The 20,754-nt window shown below is 46.1% G+C and overlaps 1 protein-coding gene across 1 annotated transcript; it reads left to right on the forward strand.

Annotated features, from left to right (window-relative positions):
• Positions 1 to 2,431: 2,431 nt before the first annotated feature.
• LOC115389288 (gamma-glutamyl hydrolase) lies at positions 2,432 to 20,243 on the forward strand. Its single transcript, XM_030092797.1, has 9 exons — positions 2,432 to 2,728; positions 14,849 to 14,963; positions 15,677 to 15,727; positions 16,023 to 16,107; positions 16,184 to 16,322; positions 16,409 to 16,515; positions 17,087 to 17,177; positions 18,195 to 18,332; positions 19,286 to 20,243. The coding sequence occupies exons 1-9, from the start codon at positions 2,608 to 2,610 to the stop codon at positions 19,405 to 19,407; spliced, it is 969 nt and encodes a 322-aa protein (XP_029948657.1). The 5' UTR covers positions 2,432 to 2,607; the 3' UTR covers positions 19,408 to 20,243.
• Positions 20,244 to 20,754: the final 511 nt, after the last annotated feature.

The following is a 20,754-nucleotide window of genomic DNA, read 5'->3' on the forward strand; positions in this document are numbered from 1 at the left end:
CTGCATTGCCATTTTTTTCAATGACGGTACTGAAACTGATACCGTTGCTTTTGAAAGACACCGCCGGTATACCTTATTACCTTATTACCGCCCAACCCTAACTTATAGTGCTTTGTTTTACACTGTTGATCACATTCACACACGTTTGCACACATTCACACAGCAACACAGGCAGCTGACATGGCCGACGGGGAATCAAACCCACCTTTCAACTGAGGGACAAACACTCTGCCAGTCCTGTCCGAGCTCAAGCTGAAGACCTTTTAGAAAAAGTTGTGTTTTCTGTTGTTCTGATTACTGTTGTTGTGTAAACGGATCCAAAACGGAGCCAAAGTTTTCACTTGAAGAGGTCGTCTGAACGAGAGTGAGACATGAAGGGACTTAAATTATTTGTTTGTTTCTGTTACAAATGCTGTGAAACTTCCTGACTTTTCCTCTTATAAGGTAACTAAAGCTACAGCTCCTTTAGTTCCTTGACCTGCATGAAGGCAGGTGTGGCTCAGCGTCATGAAGACGCTCCATGAAGCCTGTAGATCTCAAATCGCCTCAGCTGGAGCTGAAAGCCACATTCAGCTCAGGTTTACGGCAGGTAGAGAACCAGGCAGACCGGGAACTCAAACAGAACGGCTCTATGCCGGTCCGTTACACCAGAAGATGGCTCTTGCTCAGTTTTCAGTCTTATATTGACACATTTTTACATTAAGCACCAAAAACACATCCTCGACTGAAGCAGGAGTGCGACCTCTTGTGGACAGACGTCAGAAGTGCAGCACGTCGTCCCACTGCACCACAATGTAGAAACCACTGATCCATGCCTTACCTGCACTGTAAAGTGCTGACTTAACTAAATGAGCTGACGTGCACACACTGGAAGACGTTCCCTTTGCTGCAGTGTTGACTCAAAACACACACTATGAATCTTAGTGCGCCTATAGCAGTCGCCTCATACGTTTTCAGATTTTCCACATTAAAACTGTTGCAGTGGAGTTATCGTAACAAACAAACATTCAAGCAGCATGTCATCCTAATCCTCACATCCAATACTGAAATAACAACGATTGCTAGTGCGGCATCATGTAATCAGTGTGAAATAACCTGCTGACATGAGGCTGAGAGTGTGTTTAACAAAAACAGACCAACGTGGAGGACAGCAAAACCTATGAGATCAACAGCAAAGACACAACATGTGCAAAACTGTCAAAGAAATCCGATAAAGGAGGGAAAACCGAGGTGAAAACAATTTAAAGTGGCAGCAGGATGAATATGGTGGAGCTGTAAAAACTCCACTGGAAACTATCTGCAGACTTTATACGATGGAAATGTAGATATTCTCAGGAATCCAAACAATTAGGACTGAAAAAGGGAACAATGTTCACAAAAAGCCAATTTCAGTGGAACCTTCAGGTGAAAGTCCAGTGGTTTGAACCAGGCGGTCAGGTTCATGGCAGCATCTCTGATTTCTCTGCTCAGTCTTGTTTTGTTTCCACTAGTCTGAAGAAACGTCCGGAGAAAACCTGAGACTTGTTGATTTCTCTGCATCGCATCTCGTTTCTCCTTCACATCATCGCCGATGCCAGAGAACATTAAATTACTGTTCTGTTGAGTCTTTTATACGACGAGAAACAAACTATAAGACTGAGCCTCTGCTGCTTCGAAGATGGTCTGATGGGTTTTTTTTTTTTTAAACTGTGTTTTCATTGTTTGGTTTTCTCTGTTGATCTCATTTAACCGAAGCAGATAAACGTCCTGCATTCTGCATCTTGGCAGGAAGAACAGCTACTGAACTCCTCAAAGTCTGAACTTGCAGTCAGACATTAGGAAATGTATATTCTCCCTGTTGTGTGCATAATTCAAGAATGAAGCACATATTCCAACCGTATCGTCTGAGTTCAGTCGGTTGGACTGAATTAGAGTCAAATACAGAGTTAAAGACCATCAATATATTGTTTGATTTAAATCTGGCTTTTTAGGGGAGAAAAAAGGAGGGTGTAATGCTTCAGGAGTTTTATGGCTTTTTTGGGCCAAAGGTTGAAGAAAACTGGGTGTAAATCATCAGTAGCTTCAGCAGGTGGGAGTGTTTACAGTTCTTTATGGGGATGAGTGAAACTCACATGAACAGAAACTCCTTTTATTAAAGATCAGGGAACCGCAGGAACATGAAACACAACCCAGGAGAGAAGAGAAAAAACTGATCAACTGAAAGCCAACCGGCAGCTCAGAGACCAGCAGGCTCAGGTGAAAGGAGGCAACAGAAGCCCTGCTGCTGCAGAACAAAATGCTGTTACAAAGTAAAATCACCTTTATTTTATTTCAAGTTAGTAACAGGTCAAGCATTGTAATGCACGTCCTGCTCTTTTCCTCTGCTCTGCTTGCTCTATATCTATGAGGGACACAAAGCGGAAGTGTTCTATGTGCGGCGGGTCTACCGAGCGGTCCGTCCTGCAGCAGCAGCATCTCTGCGTCCTGCAGCAGCCGGTGCCGGTGCGGGTCTACCTGCCCTGCTGCCCCCCTCCTGCCCCCCTGCTGCCCCCCTGCTGCCCCCTCCTGCCCCCCTGCTCTCACCGGCAGTGTTTCTGGGTGTAGTTTGGGGACCGTGCGCGGTGCTGGATGTGTCGGCGGGTCCTCGCCCTGCTCTCGGTGCTCGCCGCGCTCCGGTGCGCACCGGCGGCGTCCGGAGACGGAGCCGGAGCCGGAGACGCCCCGCAGCTGAACCCCAGACCGGTCATCGGTAAGACGTGCGTGTGCCTGTGCGTGTGCGTGTGCGTGTGGAAACCGCGCGGTGTGCAGCGTGGCGTGCGCGGCTGTCACGGCTGTTATGTAATCCCAATTCAGAATGTTCCAGCACAAACGCGTCTGTGCGTGCGTGCGCGTGTGCGCTGATTGAGATGAGACTGGAAATATTAAAATAACTGGACTTCAGAGGAGGAGAGACTGACTGCTGCGTGAAGCCGTCCTGTGTTCAGATCAGCTGCAGCCCAGCCTTCACGATCCTGGATGTTCACATTCAGAGAATTTCCCTCCGCGATTAATGAATGAAGTGTTTCTATTCTGTTGTTTGGAAAAATGCTGGAAGAGAACAGAAGTATAGATCAGGTACAGATGGAGCAGGAAGTCTAATGAAACGATCATCATCCTAAATAATAATTGGATCGAATTTTAATTTTAATTGAAACTTTATTATGCAACATAAGATACCGTTTTTGTTCATGTTTCAAAGCTACACACACACACACACACACACACACACACACACACACACACACACACACACACACACACACACACTCACATATTGTTTAGATGCAGTAAGAATCGCCCACAGTCAGTCCACTGCAGCCTGAAGGGTTTTGTGTTGAATATATTCCTTCAGCAGGTCACACACACAACAGACTGCAGTGTAGATAAATTTTAAATAAACTTTCCAGGTCACAACGTGAGTCTGCACAGAGCAGAAGCTTCTGTTAAACCTTTAGCTGCACTAACTTTACAATAAATCCTGGTGTGTGTGTGTGTGTGTGTGTGTGTGTGTGTGTGTGTGTGTGTGTGTGTGTGTGTGTGTGTGTGTGTGTGTGTGTGTGTGTGTGTGTGTTCTCGTATTTCTATCCTTGTTGGGGCCAAATGTCCCCACAAGGATAGCAAAACGTGGAACGACGTGCCTTGTGGGGACCTTTTTCCGGTCCTAAGTAGGAGAAACAGTGTTTTCTTGACCATGTTGTTGTTACTGAAAAAAGTAAAAGTGCAAAAACATTTCTTTAGGGTTAGGCTTTGTTGTGGTGTGGGTTAGGGTTAGGGTAAGGGTCAGGGTTAGGGGCTAGACATGAATGGGAGTCAATGGACGGTCCCCACGAGGATAGAAATACGAGACTGTGTGTGTGTGTGTGTGTGTGTGTGTGTGTGTGTGTGTGTGTGTGTGTGTGTGTGTGTGTGTGTGTGTGTGTGTGTGTGAAACTGTTGAAGCTGTTTCAAGGTCTTGCAGCTCCTGGTGAATTGGGCCAGATGTCGAATATATCATCAATACATCCTCAAATCTGCTACAACATCCTGAAATGAGTAAGATCCAGAATTATCTGTCCCACTCAGGACGACCTCAGGCTGCATGTGACCCTGAGCTGAGATGAGTTTGACTCCCAGAATAATCCAGATAAGATTTTGTAAAACCAGCTTTGGAAGAATAACCATGAAGGAGACGAATACGACTTCAGTTTAGATCTGTAACTTTCATTTTGTCCTCTTGTCATAAAAAACACACTCATACCACAGTCACCTTAAGAATAATGATGAATTTCACCGAATACGCTCAGATCTGGTCGGTCTTGCTCTGCTGGCCGGTTTCCAGAGGAACCGCAGTGACACACACCTCCTGTCTGAACCCACGCTTGTTTGTCCGTTTGAGTGTTGGAAACGTCACGCAGCTTCAGGGCCGAGCTGAAGATCAACACACTCTGTGGTCGCTGCTAAATGCAGAAGTGCTGCAACAGTGCATTGCTCTATCACACCCAGGAATTATGGGTATTTTTTCTTTCAGGTTATTAAAGTACAGTAAATGTGTTAATGTTGTGCCGCTGTAGGTTGGAGTGACGTCTTTATTCCTTTATTTATATGAAGATATATTGAAATATTGGAGAAGGGGTTGGATTAAATCAGTTTAACTTTATCCTTCATTAAATGAGTGTGTGTGCGCGTGTGTGTGTGATGTCTGGGGTGTGTGTGCATTAGACAGATATATTTATTTAGTTATATCCTTTATTTAACCAGGTAAACGCTTTGTTGAGAAGCAGAGCCTCTTTTCCTGCCTGGCAGCAGCAGGCAGTTACAACATTCAGTAAATACACTATATGTACACACTACAACAGCGCATGGTTCTGGAGACAACGACTTGGAATAAAACGACAGGCACTCAGGAAGTAAATGTATCTTAATTAGATATAGATTTGTTTTTATAGAATTTTTAATAAATCCACGTTTTGATTTATCTGGAACAAATAATTGAATAATAATAAATGAATCCTGCTCATTATCCTCTAAAATCTAATGTCTCGTATGCTGGATGTTTCTGACAATAAACGTTTAGAAAACGTCTCGATGGTCTCAGAAAGGGGGGATCTGTTGAGTATCTGGTTTAAAGCTGCGGTGATCAGATGATTTGGTTTCGTCGTCTCTCAGCGGTTGTGAGGGTGTAAAACACACAGTCATGTTCGGGCTGGGTGTGTGAACCGTTGAGGGCGAGTGACTCACACACACTCGCCACAGTGAAGCAGAAGTGGTTTAACTCGTCTGTGACCGGAGAGATAAGTGTTGGTTCCTCTAAAGCTGCAGGTGGATTCACATCAACCCGACGGACCAGAGACACCCAGCGATACAGGCCTAGTCCTGCTGCTCCTCCTCCTCCTCCTCCTCCTGCTCCTCCTCCTCCTCCTCCTCCTCCTCCTGCTCCTCCTCTTCCTCCTCCTCCTGCTCCTCCTCCTCCTCCTCCTCCTGCTCCTCCTCCTCCTCCTCCTCCTCCTCCTCATCAGCCTCTCGCCTCTCAGATAAACACTCCTGAAGCTGCTGGAAAGCCTCCCAGAAAAGCCAACCCTCTGTTTGTGAAGGGCGGTCCCACATCAGAGTCCATCCTCTGGATTAGGATCGGGCGCCACTCAAGTCCTGAGGCAGTCGAACAAATACCTTTGGCAATATAGAATATTAAAGCCCAACGGATATGATTCAGATTCACATTCAGAATATTTATTGTCATTGTCATGAAACAATGAAATTGCGTTTGGAGCATCCATACAAAGGAATTGGTGACGTGCAAACTTCACAGTAATAAATATAAATGGCCCAGTGCAAAATCCCACAATAATTAAAATAAACTAGAATTTAGCACTCAGAGAGGCAGACCTCCGCCACAGGTGAAATCAGTCACCAACAACAATAAGAACACCATATATAAATATCAGTAAACAGATGTAAACAAACCCTGTCCAGTGTTTCCTGCAGGATAACAGTTTGGCCATGGAGGAATGTGTGGCGGCTCGGGGGGGGGGGGATCGAGCAGTGCATTGCTCACGCAGCGTCGAAGCGCTGCTGCTCTGCGGTGCACAACTGCTAATTAGCCTCAAATGCGGCACTACTTTTTTTTTTTTTTTTTTTTTTTCCTGTCCGTTGTCCGGGCGCTGCAGAATTTAGCGCGGGCGGGGCGCCCGGACTGAAAAGGTCTGGCGGAAACCCTGCCTGTCATCAATTTAAGAGGTAGCTAAACCAGCAAAAAAGATGGCGGCGCGCACAGACGCTGCGGCTCGTAGCTCCGTGTTTTTCCTTCTTTTAAGTGTTTTGTTTGTCCTTTCACGCGCAAATCTCATCTACAGCCGCCAGGAACTTCTGGATATTGGATTTAATGAAAAACGAACAATATCAGCAGAATCGAGCCGTTTCTACAACATTCCAAACAACATCGGGAGACCGCCCGGCGCTCCGTGGATTGTTGTCGGGCCCGGCAGGCGGCGTAGGCGGAGAAGAGAGAGGAAGCAGAAGCGAGGCTGCCGGTCTGGCCTGCTAGCCCGACTGAGGAGAAGCCCACACAAGCCTCCCCTCCCGAGTATGTTTCTGACCAACGCACGGTCTTTGATCCACAAAATGGATGAACTAGAACTGCTCATGGAAGGAAATCGATACGTGAGAGACTGCTGTGTATCGATCATATCAGAAACCTGGCTTCACCCGCGGATCCCCGACGCCGCAGTGCAGCTAGCTGGCCGCTCAATGTACCGGTGGGACCGCAACAGTGATTCCGGTAAGAGGAGAGGTGGTGGCCTGTGCATTTACGTACACAACGACTGGTCTACAAATAACACTATTATGCACACACACTGCTCACCGGACATAGAGTTCATTTCTGTCAAAGCCCGTCCGTTTTTCCTGCCCAGGGAGCTAAAAGCTGTGCTAATCACGGCCGCTTATATACCACCGGATGCTAACACTAGCATAGCTCTCACGCTATTAGCGGACGTATTAAATACATTACAGCAGTCTTACCCCGACGGCGTACACATTGTTGCAGGAGACTTCAACCAGGCAAACCTGAAGTCTGTCCTGCCTAAATTCTACCAACATGTAAGCTGTGCTACTAGAGGGGAAAACACCCTAGATCACGTCTATACAAACATCAAACATGCATACAGAGCCATACAACTGCCACATTTAGGCCAGTCAGACCACCTGTCTCTGCTCCTCGCCCCTGCTTACACACCGCTAAGAAGAGGCACAGCTCCAGTGACCAAGACCATCACAACCTGGCCCGAAGATGCTCTTCTTCAACTCCAGCACTGTTTCCAGCACACTGAATGGAGTGTCTTTGAACACCAGGACCTGACCCTACACACAGAGGCTGTACTATCCTACATTAAGTTCTGTACGGGGAATGTAACAGTGGAAAAACGCATCCGAGTGTTCCCAAATCAGAAGCCCTGGATGAACAGCCATGTCAAGACACTCCTCATGGACCGAAACACCGCCTTCAGATCTGGAAGCAAGGAACTGTACAGTGCTGCCAGAGCTGACCTGAAGAGAGGAATCAGGAAAGCGAAAGCAGAGCACAGACAGAGGATTGAAAGCCACCTCTCTGACAACAACTCTCGGTTGGTGTGGCAGGGAATTCAGCAGATCACAAACTTCAAGGGTCATACAAACTCAGGAGTGGTCCCGAGCACCGCACTAGCAGAGGAGTTGAACACCTTCTTTGCACGCTTTGAGACCCCCGCCCAAAAGGCTGCAGTCACACCCCCTCAGCCACATCCAACTTCCAGCTCCCAAGCACTGACTGTGCAGGCACATGAAGTGGAAAGGGTGCTGAAAAAGGTGAACCCCAGGAAAGCTTCTGGACCGGACGGTGTACCGGGGAAGGTGCTCAAGGCCTGCGCCACACAACTCTCGCAGGTCTTCACCAAAATCTTTAACCTCTCCCTGACACAGTCCACCATCCCAGCGTGCCTGAAGTCTGCCACCATTATCCCAGTGCCAAAGAAATCTGCCACCACCAGCCATAAGGACTACCGCCCAGTGGCACTTACACCCATCATCACTAAGTGCCTGGAACGGCTGGTTCTCAACCATATCATGTCCTGCCTTCCTGCCTCTCTCGACCCCTACCAGTTCGCTTACAGAGCAAACAGGTCAACAGAGGATGCCATAGCCATCACACTGCACACTGCGCTGAGCCACTTAGAACATCGGGAGAGCTACGTCAGGATGCTCTTCGTTGACTTCACCTCAGCCTTTAATACCATCATCCCCGACACCCTGGTCAGGAAATTGATCGATCTGGGACTCCCCCCACTCACCTGCACCTGGATCAAAGATTTCCTGACAAACCGACCCCAGACGGTTAAACTGGGGCCCCACCAGTCCTCCACCCGGTCACTGAGCACAGGCTCTCCACAAGGGTGTGTGCTGAGTCCTCTGCTCTACACCCTCTACACCACGGACTGCAGACCCGCCCACTCCAGCAACACCATCATTAAGTTTGCGGATGATACAACGTTGGTGGGACTGATCACCAGGGGCGATGAGTCTGCCTACAGGGATGAAGTCCTGAAACTGGCTGAGTGGTGCTCGGCAAACAACCTGTCTCTGAACACCACAAAGTCCAAAGAAGTCATCGTGGACTTTAGGAAACGCAGGTCTGATCCACCTCCCCTTTTCATACACGGGGATCCAGTGGAGAGGGTCCACACCTTCACCTTCCTGGGCACTGTGATCACCGACAACCTCTCCTGGTCTGCAAACACCTCAGCTGTCTTTAAGAAGGCACAGCAGCGTCTGCACTTCCTCAGGAAAAGTAACATCTGTGAGAAGCTGCTGGTGACCTTCTACCGCTCCACCATCGAGAGCATCCTGACCTACTGCATCACCGTGTGGTTCTCCCACTGCACCGAGGCAGACAGGCAGAGACTACAAAGAGTGGTGAGGACAGCTGAAAAGATCATCGGATGCCCTCTTCCCTCCATCAGAGACTTATTCACATCCCGCTGCCTCAGCAGAGCTGAGGCAATCAAAAGAGACAGTACCCACCCAGCACAGCACCTGTTTGAACTGTTACCCTCTGGCAGGCGCTACAGGTCCATCAAAACAAAGACAAACAGACTAAGAAACAGCTTCTTTCCACAAGCCATCACTGCACTGAATCTGAAGGGTCACTGACAGACACGCACTCATGGAAATGTGCAATAATCTGCAAATACTGCAAGTTCTTTTCTATATATGATTTTTTTTTTTCTATTTATGTTTTCCTTTTAAATTTGCACTATTGTTGGTTGTTCTTTTAAATTATATATACACGGATGCTGCTTGAAATTTCGTTGCACTTTGTGCAATGACAATAAACTGATTCTGATTCTGATTCTGATTCTGATTCTAGTACTGAGGCCCTCTGCTGGATAGATACAGTACTACACTGGTCAAATGAAAGTCGTCACCCTAACGTAACTCGGCAATAAAAACAACAACACAATGACGGACATGCAGAGATGCATAACAATGGAAATGAAGAGTCCAACATAGGGTGAAATCACTTACAGACGAAGCTCTGATCGAGTTTTGAAGAGAAGCCAACTTGTGGCGATTTTGTTGTGCTGCTGGGCGACTGTTCTGTCCGTGAAACAGGTCCGACTAGGAACTAAAACTAAAGTACCGCTGGGCGGTACACCCTATCGGTCAATGTTAAAGAATCCTTTAAAAAATTTGTGACGATCCGGATCATCACCAAAATGTAATGGATTCTAAGTTAGCCCAAGACCCACATTCCCACAAAGTTTCATTGCAATCCGTCCATTACTTTTTCTGTGATCTTGCTAACAAACCAACCAACCAACCAACAAACCGAAGTGATTACTTAACCTCCTAGCGGAGGTAATAAATACCATAACGTTGGGGGCGGAGGTCACGGGAGAGGGAGTGGTGAATAGTGACATTCTGCAGCTATGCAACCAGTTCAGATTTATAAGTAAATGGTGGATGTGGTTATTGTCCGTAAGAGTGGGGGGGCAGAGAGCGGAGGGGGGTGGAGTTGAGCAGCCTCACAGCCTGTGGGTACAGACTGTTGGCCAGTCTTGTGTTTCTGGCCTGTATGGACCTGAACCTTCTCCCTGAGGGCAGCAGGTGGAGGAGGTGGTGAGCAGGATGGTGCTGGTCCCGCATGATGTTGCGCACTCTCCTCAAGCAGCGGGTGGAGTAGATGGTGCTGATCTCAGGGAGTGTGGTTCCAATGATTTTCTCTGCAGCATTCACCACCCGCTGGAGAACATGTTGGTCGGCCTTAGTGCAGCTGGAAAACCACACCAAGAGCCCATCGGTCAGTACACTGTCGATGGCACAGTTGTAAAAGTTCACCATCAAAGGTCTGGGGATACGAGTGCTCCTCAGCTTCCTCAGGTAATAGAGGCGTTGTTGTGCCTTGCCCACCGCTGTGGCAATGTGGTCACTCCAGCACAGGTCCTCAGTCAGCGTCACTCCCAGGAATTTAAAACTTCTCACCCTCTCTACCACGTCGTTGCCTATGAAGAGCGGTTGGTGGTTGATACCTCTTTTCCTGCTTACATCCACCACAATTTCCTTGATCTTCTTGGTGTTTAGAACCAGGTTATTGTTGAGACACCATGACTCCAGATGTTGCACCTCTCTCCTGTAGTTAGTTTCATCGTTGTTGGAAATAAGTCCGAGCACTGTCGTGTCATCTGCAAACTTGACGATGAGATTAGTCACTGAGGAGGCGGAGCAGTCATGGGTGTATAGGGTGTAGAGCAGAGGGCTCAGAACACACCCTTGAGGGGCCCCGGTGTTAATGACAAGGGTGGAGGAAGAGTTTTTTTTACCCATTCTGACCCCCTGTGTGCGGTTTGTTAGAAAGTCCACAATCCAAAACAAAGTGGTATGTAGTCCCAGTTGGAGGAGTTTAGACCTAAGTTTGTACGGCCGGATGGTATTAAAGGCCGAACTGTAGTCTACAAAGAGGAGCCGTGCATAGGTGTTTTTATGCTCGAGGTGCTCCAGAAGTGCATGCAGCACCGTGGCAATGGCGTCCTCTGTTGACTGGTTCTCTTTATATGCGAATTGGTGTGGGTCCATTGATGGCGGCAAAGAGGCTTTAATGCGTTTGATAACCAGTCTCTCCAGGCATTTGGCAGGGATGGAAGTGAGAGCCACGGGTCTGTAGTTATTCCGACAGGTGACGTTGGACTGTTTTGGGAGAGGGATGATTGTAGAGGACTTGAAACAGGCGGGGACCAATGAGCAGGACAGCGACATGTTGAAGATGGAGGTGAGGTGAAGATGTCGGCCAGCTCAGCAGCACAGTCTTTCAGTAAACGGCTAATACTATTTTTTGGGAGTTTCTTGCTTCTCAATTGATTCTTCGTCAAAACACAATTGCTCTAAACCATTTATTGCTTCTCAATTGACTCTTTTCCCCCCTCCCTACAAAGGTCACTGTCCGTGACCCCTTGGGAGGCCCTATCAACCTCCATCAAGTCTCCATCCATCCTTCCCAAATGCCAGGTGTTGTGCAACAACTCACATAGTGTCACATTCCTTGTCCAATAAGCCTCATTTGCGCCAGAGGGAGACAGAGAGGCAATTGACCTGTAGTCTTAACTTTAGACAAAAGCAAACTGTCCAGCTGCCAAGAGGCTGCCGTAAAAATGAAAAATGACGGGCATGCGAACCTGAAAGAATACATTGTTTTTTCCACACATGAGTACACACACTACCAGAAACATGCATAATATGAATAATACTAAATAACATGAGCTAATGAATACTAGATAAACATAATATGAAGAATACAATATAATTATTCAACAGTGGGGATAAACCTGGGCTCTGTATGCATCTGCTACATTAGTGTACACCTGGTCCAAAGTTCTGTCTCCTCTGGTAGCACACTTCACATTTCGATGGAATTTGTGAAGTACTGATTTTAAGTCCGCGTGATTAAAGTCCCCTGCTGCAATAACAACACTGTCCGGATGAGCTGCCAGGGTGTTATTGATGCTGCTGCTCACTTTAGCTAACGCTAGCTTAGCATTAGAGTCCAGGGCGATGTATACAGCGCAGATGTAAACACGGGAGAGTTCACGTGGAAGATAGAATGGACGACACTTTAACAGTAGCAGTTCTGCCTCTGGACTACAGTTTATCCACCACCGTGACGTTCATGCACCAGGAGTTGTTGATATAGATGCACAGTCCCCCGCCGATCTTCTTACCAGAGTCCGCAGTCCTGTCGGCTCGGTAGGCGTTGCAGCCAGCTAGCTCGATAGCCGCATCTGGAGTTGAGCTATCCAGCCAGGTCTCGGTGAAAATGAAACACGAAAAATGATTTAGAGTCCTCCGCGTAGCCGTCTGCAGTCGTATCTCATCCAGCTTGTGATGGATTGACCTTGCATTGGAGAGAAAGATGATCGGGAGTGGTGGTTTGAAGGGGCTAGCCTTTAGCCAAGCCCCCCCCCCCCCCCCCCCGGCTTGCCTCTCTTCTGCCTCCGCTCACAGCGTTTCCTCCTCCGGCTCGCTGCTGCGGGTGTCCCCGGAGGTGATCGGACGATCTCCGGGGGGATCAGATACTCCACAGACAGGTGGAGTGACAGGAGGTGCCGACTTTTGCATTCCCTGATTTTTTTGCAAAAACGGCACTCATGAAGATCTCGGCATGCATGCAGAACTTTGCACGACACCAGTCGACGTGGCAGCAGCAATGGGAGTGTGGACGAACAGCAAGCCCATTTTATATATATAAAAAAAGAAAACACTGTTAACCAGGGCTGCACGACGAAAAGTCAAGGTGATTAAAGTGAGTTGATAACGATGATAAACTCACATTTTACTGAGTGAAACAGCGACACCAGCCGACTGAACCAGGGTTCTGCAAAATTTATGACCAAAGTGGCATTTTTATGAATTTCTGACCAAGTCCAGTTGATCTGGAGCTGCAAAGCACATTTAACCTTTAATGGAAAAGAATAGAATGCGTTTATTGTCATCTCGTACATGTACGACAAAATTTAAAAACAACTGTTTGGTTCAAGTCGAAACATAAAATAGGAAAAGAAGTAAGAATAGCAATAAATGATATAAATATACACACACAGAGCAGCAAAATGAGGCTAATGCAGCTCATGAAGTAGTTTTGATGCACATATAAAAACTATATCTTATGCTGTATTTGTAAGGTTCATGATAATGAACATTTTCTTATATTTTGACTTACTTTGATACCTGATGTATTCCTCTTTTCAAGCATTTTTGCTGAAAATGTTTTAATTTTAGCAGTTAAAGGACTACATAAAAATAGGTAAAATGGTTAAAGCCATTTTACCTCTTTTTTTGTACTTTTTCATGAATTTTCTTTTGGAAATTCTGAACATTTCTGTTTTTTTAAGCCATTCTCTAAAATTTCCCCCCCCATTTTTCGTGGTTTCAGCTATTTTTCCAAATTTTACTTTTACCTTTTTTGTAAATCCCTTTTTCAACCAAGAGTGACGAATCATTTGTAAAGGTACTCAAATGTTTATTCACATTTCGTGTTGTGAAGGCTTCATGGAGCCACTACAGAGAGACTAAAGAGCCACAGGTTGAACACCCCTTGGCTAAGCTAACAAGCTGCCAGCGGATGCAGCTTGCTAGCTCGCTAGCTCCACAGTGGTCGCCCATCTGTCACTGTGTGGAAGAGAGTGTGTCGAGGTTCGAAGAGCAGAAGAGCCAAAACTGGGTGGAAGTGAAGAAGCGGTGATGAAGAACTCCTGTTAGCATCGACGACGGAGGAAACTGAAGCTCTCAGCGGGAACGTGGGCATTTTCCACTCAAGCTTTCAGGGTTCTCAAACACTGCAGCTAACATGAGCACTCTGCGCTGACAGAGGAGGACTTTTTTTGTTTTTAACATTTATTGTTTTCACTTGAAAGGGAATTCTTAATTTGAGACGTCTTTGGTAGCTGGTAGAATCACATCCTCTCCAGCTGTGAGGTTATGGTATGAGGCTAACAATGATGCCTTCAGGGCCCGCTGGGACACCGTATTTACTGTGTGAAAGCAGCTGACTGACTCACTAAATGCTCTTCTTTACACCTGAAAAAGTCTGTTCTTTCGGCCCCTGCTGGATGTTTTTGGATCGATTGATGAAGTTTTGAAGGTTTCAAACACTCGTTTCAAACTGTCTCCTGACAGAGGACGAATTTTGGGCAATCATGTCCATTTTTCGGAATGGTTGTAAATCCATACTCGATGCATGCTGCCTCATATCTCTGAATTTTAGCTGTCCACAGCATCTTAGTTTTTTTGCGTTAGAATCCCGGATGGAGGCGCTGCTGGTCTGCTCCTCTGGTCTTTTAATTTCTAGCTTATGTCTTAGAGCCAAACCAGCAGGTCAACACTGTCAGCAGCTGTCGCTCGAGGTGTGTTCAGGAACATTCAGACGCTAGAGAATCCAAAGATTACTGCAGTTTGTGTTGTATGTTCAGGACAAATAATTATTAATTTAAATAATTCTCCTTTATTCATCCAAGAGTGGAGAAATGATAAGATTCTTTTTATTTCCCGCTTTCTCTCCAATTTTCTGAGAGGTGGTTTCAGGTGACAAACTTTATCAGGACACTTTTCAAACTGTCAATCAATATGGGGAGAACTATTGTGATATTATTTGTGCTCACATCGTGCAACCCTGCTGTCAACAGTTCCACTCATTTTCCTTTCCAGTGAAGCTTGAGAGCCTCTGAGGCGAAAGAGGAAGCGTCCTGAACCTGAGCCTCCTGCCAGGCGTCTGCAGGTTTTAGCAGGCCGACGGTTTGTCCTCCTCCTGAACGTCTGTCCGCTCTCTTTCCAGGGGTGTTGGCTCAGGAAAACCTCCCAGGCGACCGGTTCGCACGTGGCTCCTCCTACATCGCGGCCTGCTATGTGAAATATGTGGAGGGGGCCGGGGCCCGGGTCGTCCCCATCAGGTGAGCCCGGCGCCGACGGAGCCTCACGGCCAGACTCGCCGCAGACCGGCCGGACGGTTTACGGTCGCAATACCTCAAACCTAAAACTGGCCTTTCACACCTTTTCTCCAGGAGTCATGAGAACTATTGACCTGTGCCTGCTGTGGTGTTTAAGAGTGTGTGTGTGTGTGTGTGTGTGTGTGTGTGTGTGTGTGTGTGTGTGTGTGTGTGTGTGTGTGTGTGTGTGTGTGTGTGTGTGTGTGTGTGTGTTCTTGTATTTCTATCCTTGTCGGGGCCAAATGTCCCCACAAGGATAGCAAAACGTGGAACGACGTGCCTTGTGGGGACCTTTTTCCGGTCCTAAGTAGGAGAAACTGTGTTTTCTTGACCATGTTGTTGTTACTGAAAAAAGTAAAAGTGCAAAAACATTTCTTTAGGGTTAGGCTTTGTTGTGGTGTGGGTTAGGGTTAGGGTAAGGGCCAGGGTTAGGGGCTAGACATGAATGGGAGTCAATGGACGGTCCCCACAAGGATAGAAATACAAGACTGTGCGTGTGTGTGTGTGTGTGTGTGTGTGTGTGTGTGTTGGAAGAAGTGGATTTTCTTGTGAAGCTTCTCTTCGGGTTAAACTGTGTCAGGGTTGTTTTTTGGCTTTTTGCTTCAACAGAACTAAATCTGAGAGTTAAGAAAAAAGTCAAATATTCAGACTTTATGTTTCCTTTATTTGTTTATCAGAATCAATCGAACTGAAGAAGAGTATTCAAAGATCTTCTCCTCCATAAATGGGTGAGTTTTGGAGTTTTCTATACCTGTGAAGCACCTTCATCATCATCATCATCATCACCATCTTTTTGAAATATTTACGACATTTTAATCCTTCAAGTCTGTGATTTTGATGTTACATACATCACATCTGACCTGCCCGTACAGATTTATATTCCACATGTTCTTGTTATTTTCTAGCGCAGATGAAGTTTAGATGAAACTTATCTGATCTTGTTTTTTTGGGTTTTTGTTTCCATCATTTCTTGAAGAATTTATCTGCGTCCAGACTGGGTCTGAACACTGGATGTGTTTGCAGGTTGCTGTTGCCGGGCGGAGACGTGGATCTTCAAAAGTCGTTGTTCAGTCGAGCTGCCAAGACCTTTTACGAGCTGGCCATGAAGGTAAGCCTCCCGGGGCGGCTCCGGGCCGCCGGCCGCTCTGAGACTGAGATCTGAGCTCGGACCGGATCCTCCGCAGGCCAACGACGCCGGAGACTACTTCCCCATCTGGGGGACGTGCCAGGGCTTCCAGCAGCTGTCCGTCCTCACGTCCAACAGACACCTGCTCACTCTGACCGACACCAGGGCCGTGGCGCTGCCGCTCAAGTTCACCGCAGGTCCCGTGTCCTGATCTTCAGGTTATTGAACACCGTGTATCTTCTGTCGTCCTCGGTTGGATTTTTCTTTCTTTCCTTTTCCACAGAGGCTCAGTCCAGCCGGATGTTCAGCAGTTTTCCCAGAGACGTGATGCAGTCTCTGGCCCAAGAAAACATCACGTCCAACTTCCACAAGTGGAGCCTGTCGATGCAGGTACCTCCGGGTTGTTCAGGCGAGGCGATTGGGGTGGGGGGTCACAGTGAGAGCACTGACCTGTGGTCCAACAAGAGAAGATGAATGACACACAGAAATCCTGGATCCATTAACATGCTAAACTCCAAAAACAAACATTTTAGGTTCCATTTATGAAGTGGTTTTAGCCATTTTACCTGTTTGTCTTCTTTTGTTTTTAGTTTTTTTTTCCTTTTAACCTGTTTGCAGTATTTTGAGCCAATTTTTAATTTTAACTTTACGTCATGATTTCAGCCTGTTTTAGCTTCACCTCTGTTGTGACTTTTTAGCCAGTAGATCTGATAAAAATTGCTGTGAAAATACAATAAAAATGTTGATTCTGGCTCATTGTTCTGAAAGCTTTAGGGCAACATGTGGCTTTAAAAGACAGAATTTGTACCCATTTCTTTTTTTTTCCTCCTGATTGGTTGCTGAAACCCGACACACTGTCTTAAACGATGTGTTTTGCAGAGCTTCATTTCTCTGCTTTTCAATTGAGTTAAAATCCTTAGAGAGGAGGAGGAAGTTATGGTGAAATGTGTTTCACCTGCAGAACTACAGCCGGAACGCGAAGCTGAGGAGGTTCTACAGAGTCCTGTCCACCAACAGTGACGGCAAGAAGGAGTTCATCTCCACCATGGAAGGTACCGGTCCGTATGGCGTTTCACCCTCAACTCGCCGTCCCACTGCGAGGCACGGCGGAGGCAGCATCATGTTCATGTGTTCATGGAGCAGTTTAAAGTCCAGATCTTCATCCAGCTCAACTTCTCTCCGTCCCATCCGACTCAGCTCCGGCTGTTTTGCGTAGAAGAGAGGAAACGTTTCAGTCTGTGGAAGTTTAAAGCTGCTAGAGATGGAAACCAAAAGACTGTCAGGCGGATTAATAACGACTTTTCAGTTTATTTCTACACTGCAAAAAAAAAAAGATGGCCCAATGACAAGATATCACCACTAAATTAAAGGAAGTTACTCTTAGAACCAGTGAAATTATCTGTTTGTGCAGCAAGTAAATTTTACTGAAAAAGAGATCTTGATATAAGAATTTTAAATCAAATAAGTGTTTCTGTCTTAAATGTACCTTAAATCAAGCAGGAGGAGACACTGACTGAAAACAAGACTAATGAACTTGGTCAAATTTTAGCAGTTTTTGCAGTGTAAAAACAAAATAAAAACCATGAATCATTTTCGTTTTGCTGGTCTGTCCAGTAAAACACAGTTTTGGCTGTTTTGTGACAGAATGTGGAAAAGCCCGGGCAGGACTGGTTCTGTTGCACTGATCCTGGTGTGTTTTTATAGATTTATTGTCCAGAACCTGATCAAAATGTCACCACTTCTTCCTTTCCATCCATCTTATCGGTTCACTCATCCAAAGCAGACCAGAATCCATCGCCAGGTTTTTGAGTTTTCCTGTTAATAAACAGCAATAATGACTGAAAGCAAAAACCCAACAGCAGTTAGACAACTGTCCACTAGATGGCAGCACCACTTATCACTCCAAACCACGGTCAACCTCCAAGAACTGAATTTATATTCACTCCTCCACCTTCCTGTGTTGGTTTCACTCAGACTGCGGGATTCTCCGTTTTCCCGTCCGCCAGTTTTGTCTTTTGCGATCAAAGCCGAGGACGATGTTGCTTTAAGACTTTTTTGTCCGTCCACAGCCGTCCGGTACCCGTTCTACGCCGTGCAGTGGCATCCGGAGAAAAGCCCCTTCGAGTGGATCCAGAAGCCCGGCATGGTCCACTCCGCCGCCGCCGTGCGGGCGTCCTTCTACACCGCCAGCTTCTTCGTCTCTGAAGGTGAAGACGGACGATTCCCGCCGTCCGCGTGACGGATCCATCCGTCCAACAGCCCGGAGAGACTGTCATTCCATTTCTTTTTGGTTCTTCCACCAAAAAGAACTTTCTGTCAACATTTGTACTCTGTTCAACAATTTCATGTCAATGTTGGTTTAAAACAGGGTGTCAAACATGAGGCCCATGGCCCAAAAGTGGTCCGCAAGAGGCTCCAATCCGGCCCAAAAAAAACATCTAGAAAATGGGGAAATTTTCAAAGAAAACTTTTTCTTTTTTGTCTTAAAGATGCGAAGATAAAACAGAAAATATTCTTGCTGTGATATTTGTGTTGCTGGTCTAAGTTTGTTTCAGTTCCACTTTAATAACCTCCATGACGGTTTCAGTGTGTTCCTTTGATTTTCAAGGAACAATTTGAAGGGATAGCTGTTGTTTAAATTGTTTTCAGAACTGTGGAGTTCATCGAGTGTCTCTGTTGATTCACCAGATTGTGTTTAGAGAAGTGGTGAAGAATGACACTCATTTTATTTTGACCGGAGCTCCATCCTAAGCTTTCATTTTCAACTTTTTCTTTGTTGTGGTGCGTTACGACCAAATCACTTCGAGTCGCAACAAAAAGCCAATTTTAATGAAACTTTCTGGTTCAAAAGTCCAGTGAAATGTTAAAGAAAGAGAGAAACCCTTTGTCCTGCAGCTGTTGCATTGTGGGTGTTTTTCAGCGCGGCTTTCAGGCTAATGCTAACTCTTCCCAGCAGCATCACTGATCAGAAATAATTCTGAATTAAAACATGCTTCTTTGAAATTGCCACCATTTGCTTGGCCGTCGGTCCGGATTGCAGCCTCCTGCGGGCCAGCTTCAGCCCACGGTCCTTATGTTTGACACCCCATTTCAGACGTTTGATTTGCTGTTGCTTTTGTCACATTAGAAGAGTTAACCCCCCCCTGTCCCTCCCCCGCAGCCAGGAAGAGCCAGCACCGCTTCTCCAGCCCGGAGGAGGAGGACGCCGCGCTCATCTACAACTTCCCGCCCGTCTACCGGGGCCGAGACGCCATCTTCCTGCAGAACTACTACTTTGACTGACGCTCCGGAGCCGCCGGGCCTCGCCCAGTCGCCTCGGCCCTGATGGAGGCGTCACCCGGGGGGGGGTGGCCTCCGACCAACATCCAGCGCCATGAAATACCGTGATCAACAGCCAGAGGACGCCAAAAGACAGAAACACCAGCCGCGGAGCAGCCAGAGGAAGCATCCTCACCTCCAGTCAAACACATGAATGTATTTAGAGGCCAGAACTGCAGACGACGGCACTGTTCCAGATTTACTGTCGTAGAATGAAACTGTTTTTGGTTTAGATTAGTGTCAGTCTGTCGCCTTTCTCTCCCTGCTGCTTGTCGTTTTCTCTGATTATGACTTCCGAATAAGAAAAACAGCCCCAAAAATACCGATTAGTAATAATGGAAGTTATATGAAGGAGTGTATTTATGCTGTCTTGATGTCTGCTTCTACTGACTGAAAGTGATTCACTTTTCTCTCACTCATTTGTGCTTTTTCAGTGATTTTTATCATCATTACTGTTTGTGGGGGATTCTGGACCCTCTCATGTGGAATTGATGTGGCCAAAGAGTGACAAGAATCCATCTTGAACCTATTTGTAGTTTGATCTCTTCTCTTTTATTGTTGTGACTTAATCAGACTTCTTTACATCTCTTGTGCCAAAAGAAGAGCAAAATGACCTGCTGCTTCGTTTTTCTACGCATTTGTTTAAACACGGGCTGCTTACTGATCCTTTTGTTCGTTCTTTTAACATGTTTCACTGCTGCTGATGAGAAAAGTCAATCAATGATCTTTAAAGTTCATCTGCATCTGACTGGATTTCTGTCAATCTGCACATTTAAAAGTTTTTTTTTTTCCCAACTGGAAACCTGATTTTTTTTTTTTTTTCATTTGTTCAATAAATCTACTAAATACTTCACATACTTGGACACTCACTATATTCAGTTTTACGTCTGAAGATGAGCTGAAAAAGTGAAACAGGTCAGTTTATGATCACCTGACTGGATTTATGACTGTACCTTAAACATTGGACTGTAGTTTGGAGAAAAACAAAAAAGGGAAAACATGGAAACTCCACACAGATTTCCTAGATTATTAATAACCTGAAAACAACTTGCTGAGGTTATTCTGTCAGACAACTGATCGGCTCAAAGACTCGGTTTCAAATTATTAAAAGCAAGAAAAGAAAGTAGATCTGGATTTAAAAAAAGAAAATATTGAATTTTGATTAATCAAAGACGTCGAGCTAAACTTCAAGGTGTTTCATTTTACAGAAATATCACAAAGGAGCATTGAAATCTAATTACAGTTCAGGATGAATGCAGAAGAGGAAAGCAGCTGATTTTGCACGTTTCCACATGTCGCCACTAGATGGCA

This window comes from Salarias fasciatus, chromosome 5, assembly GCF_902148845.1.
Source record: "Salarias fasciatus chromosome 5, fSalaFa1.1, whole genome shotgun sequence".
Classification (NCBI taxonomy): domain Eukaryota; kingdom Metazoa; phylum Chordata; class Actinopteri; order Blenniiformes; family Blenniidae; genus Salarias; species Salarias fasciatus.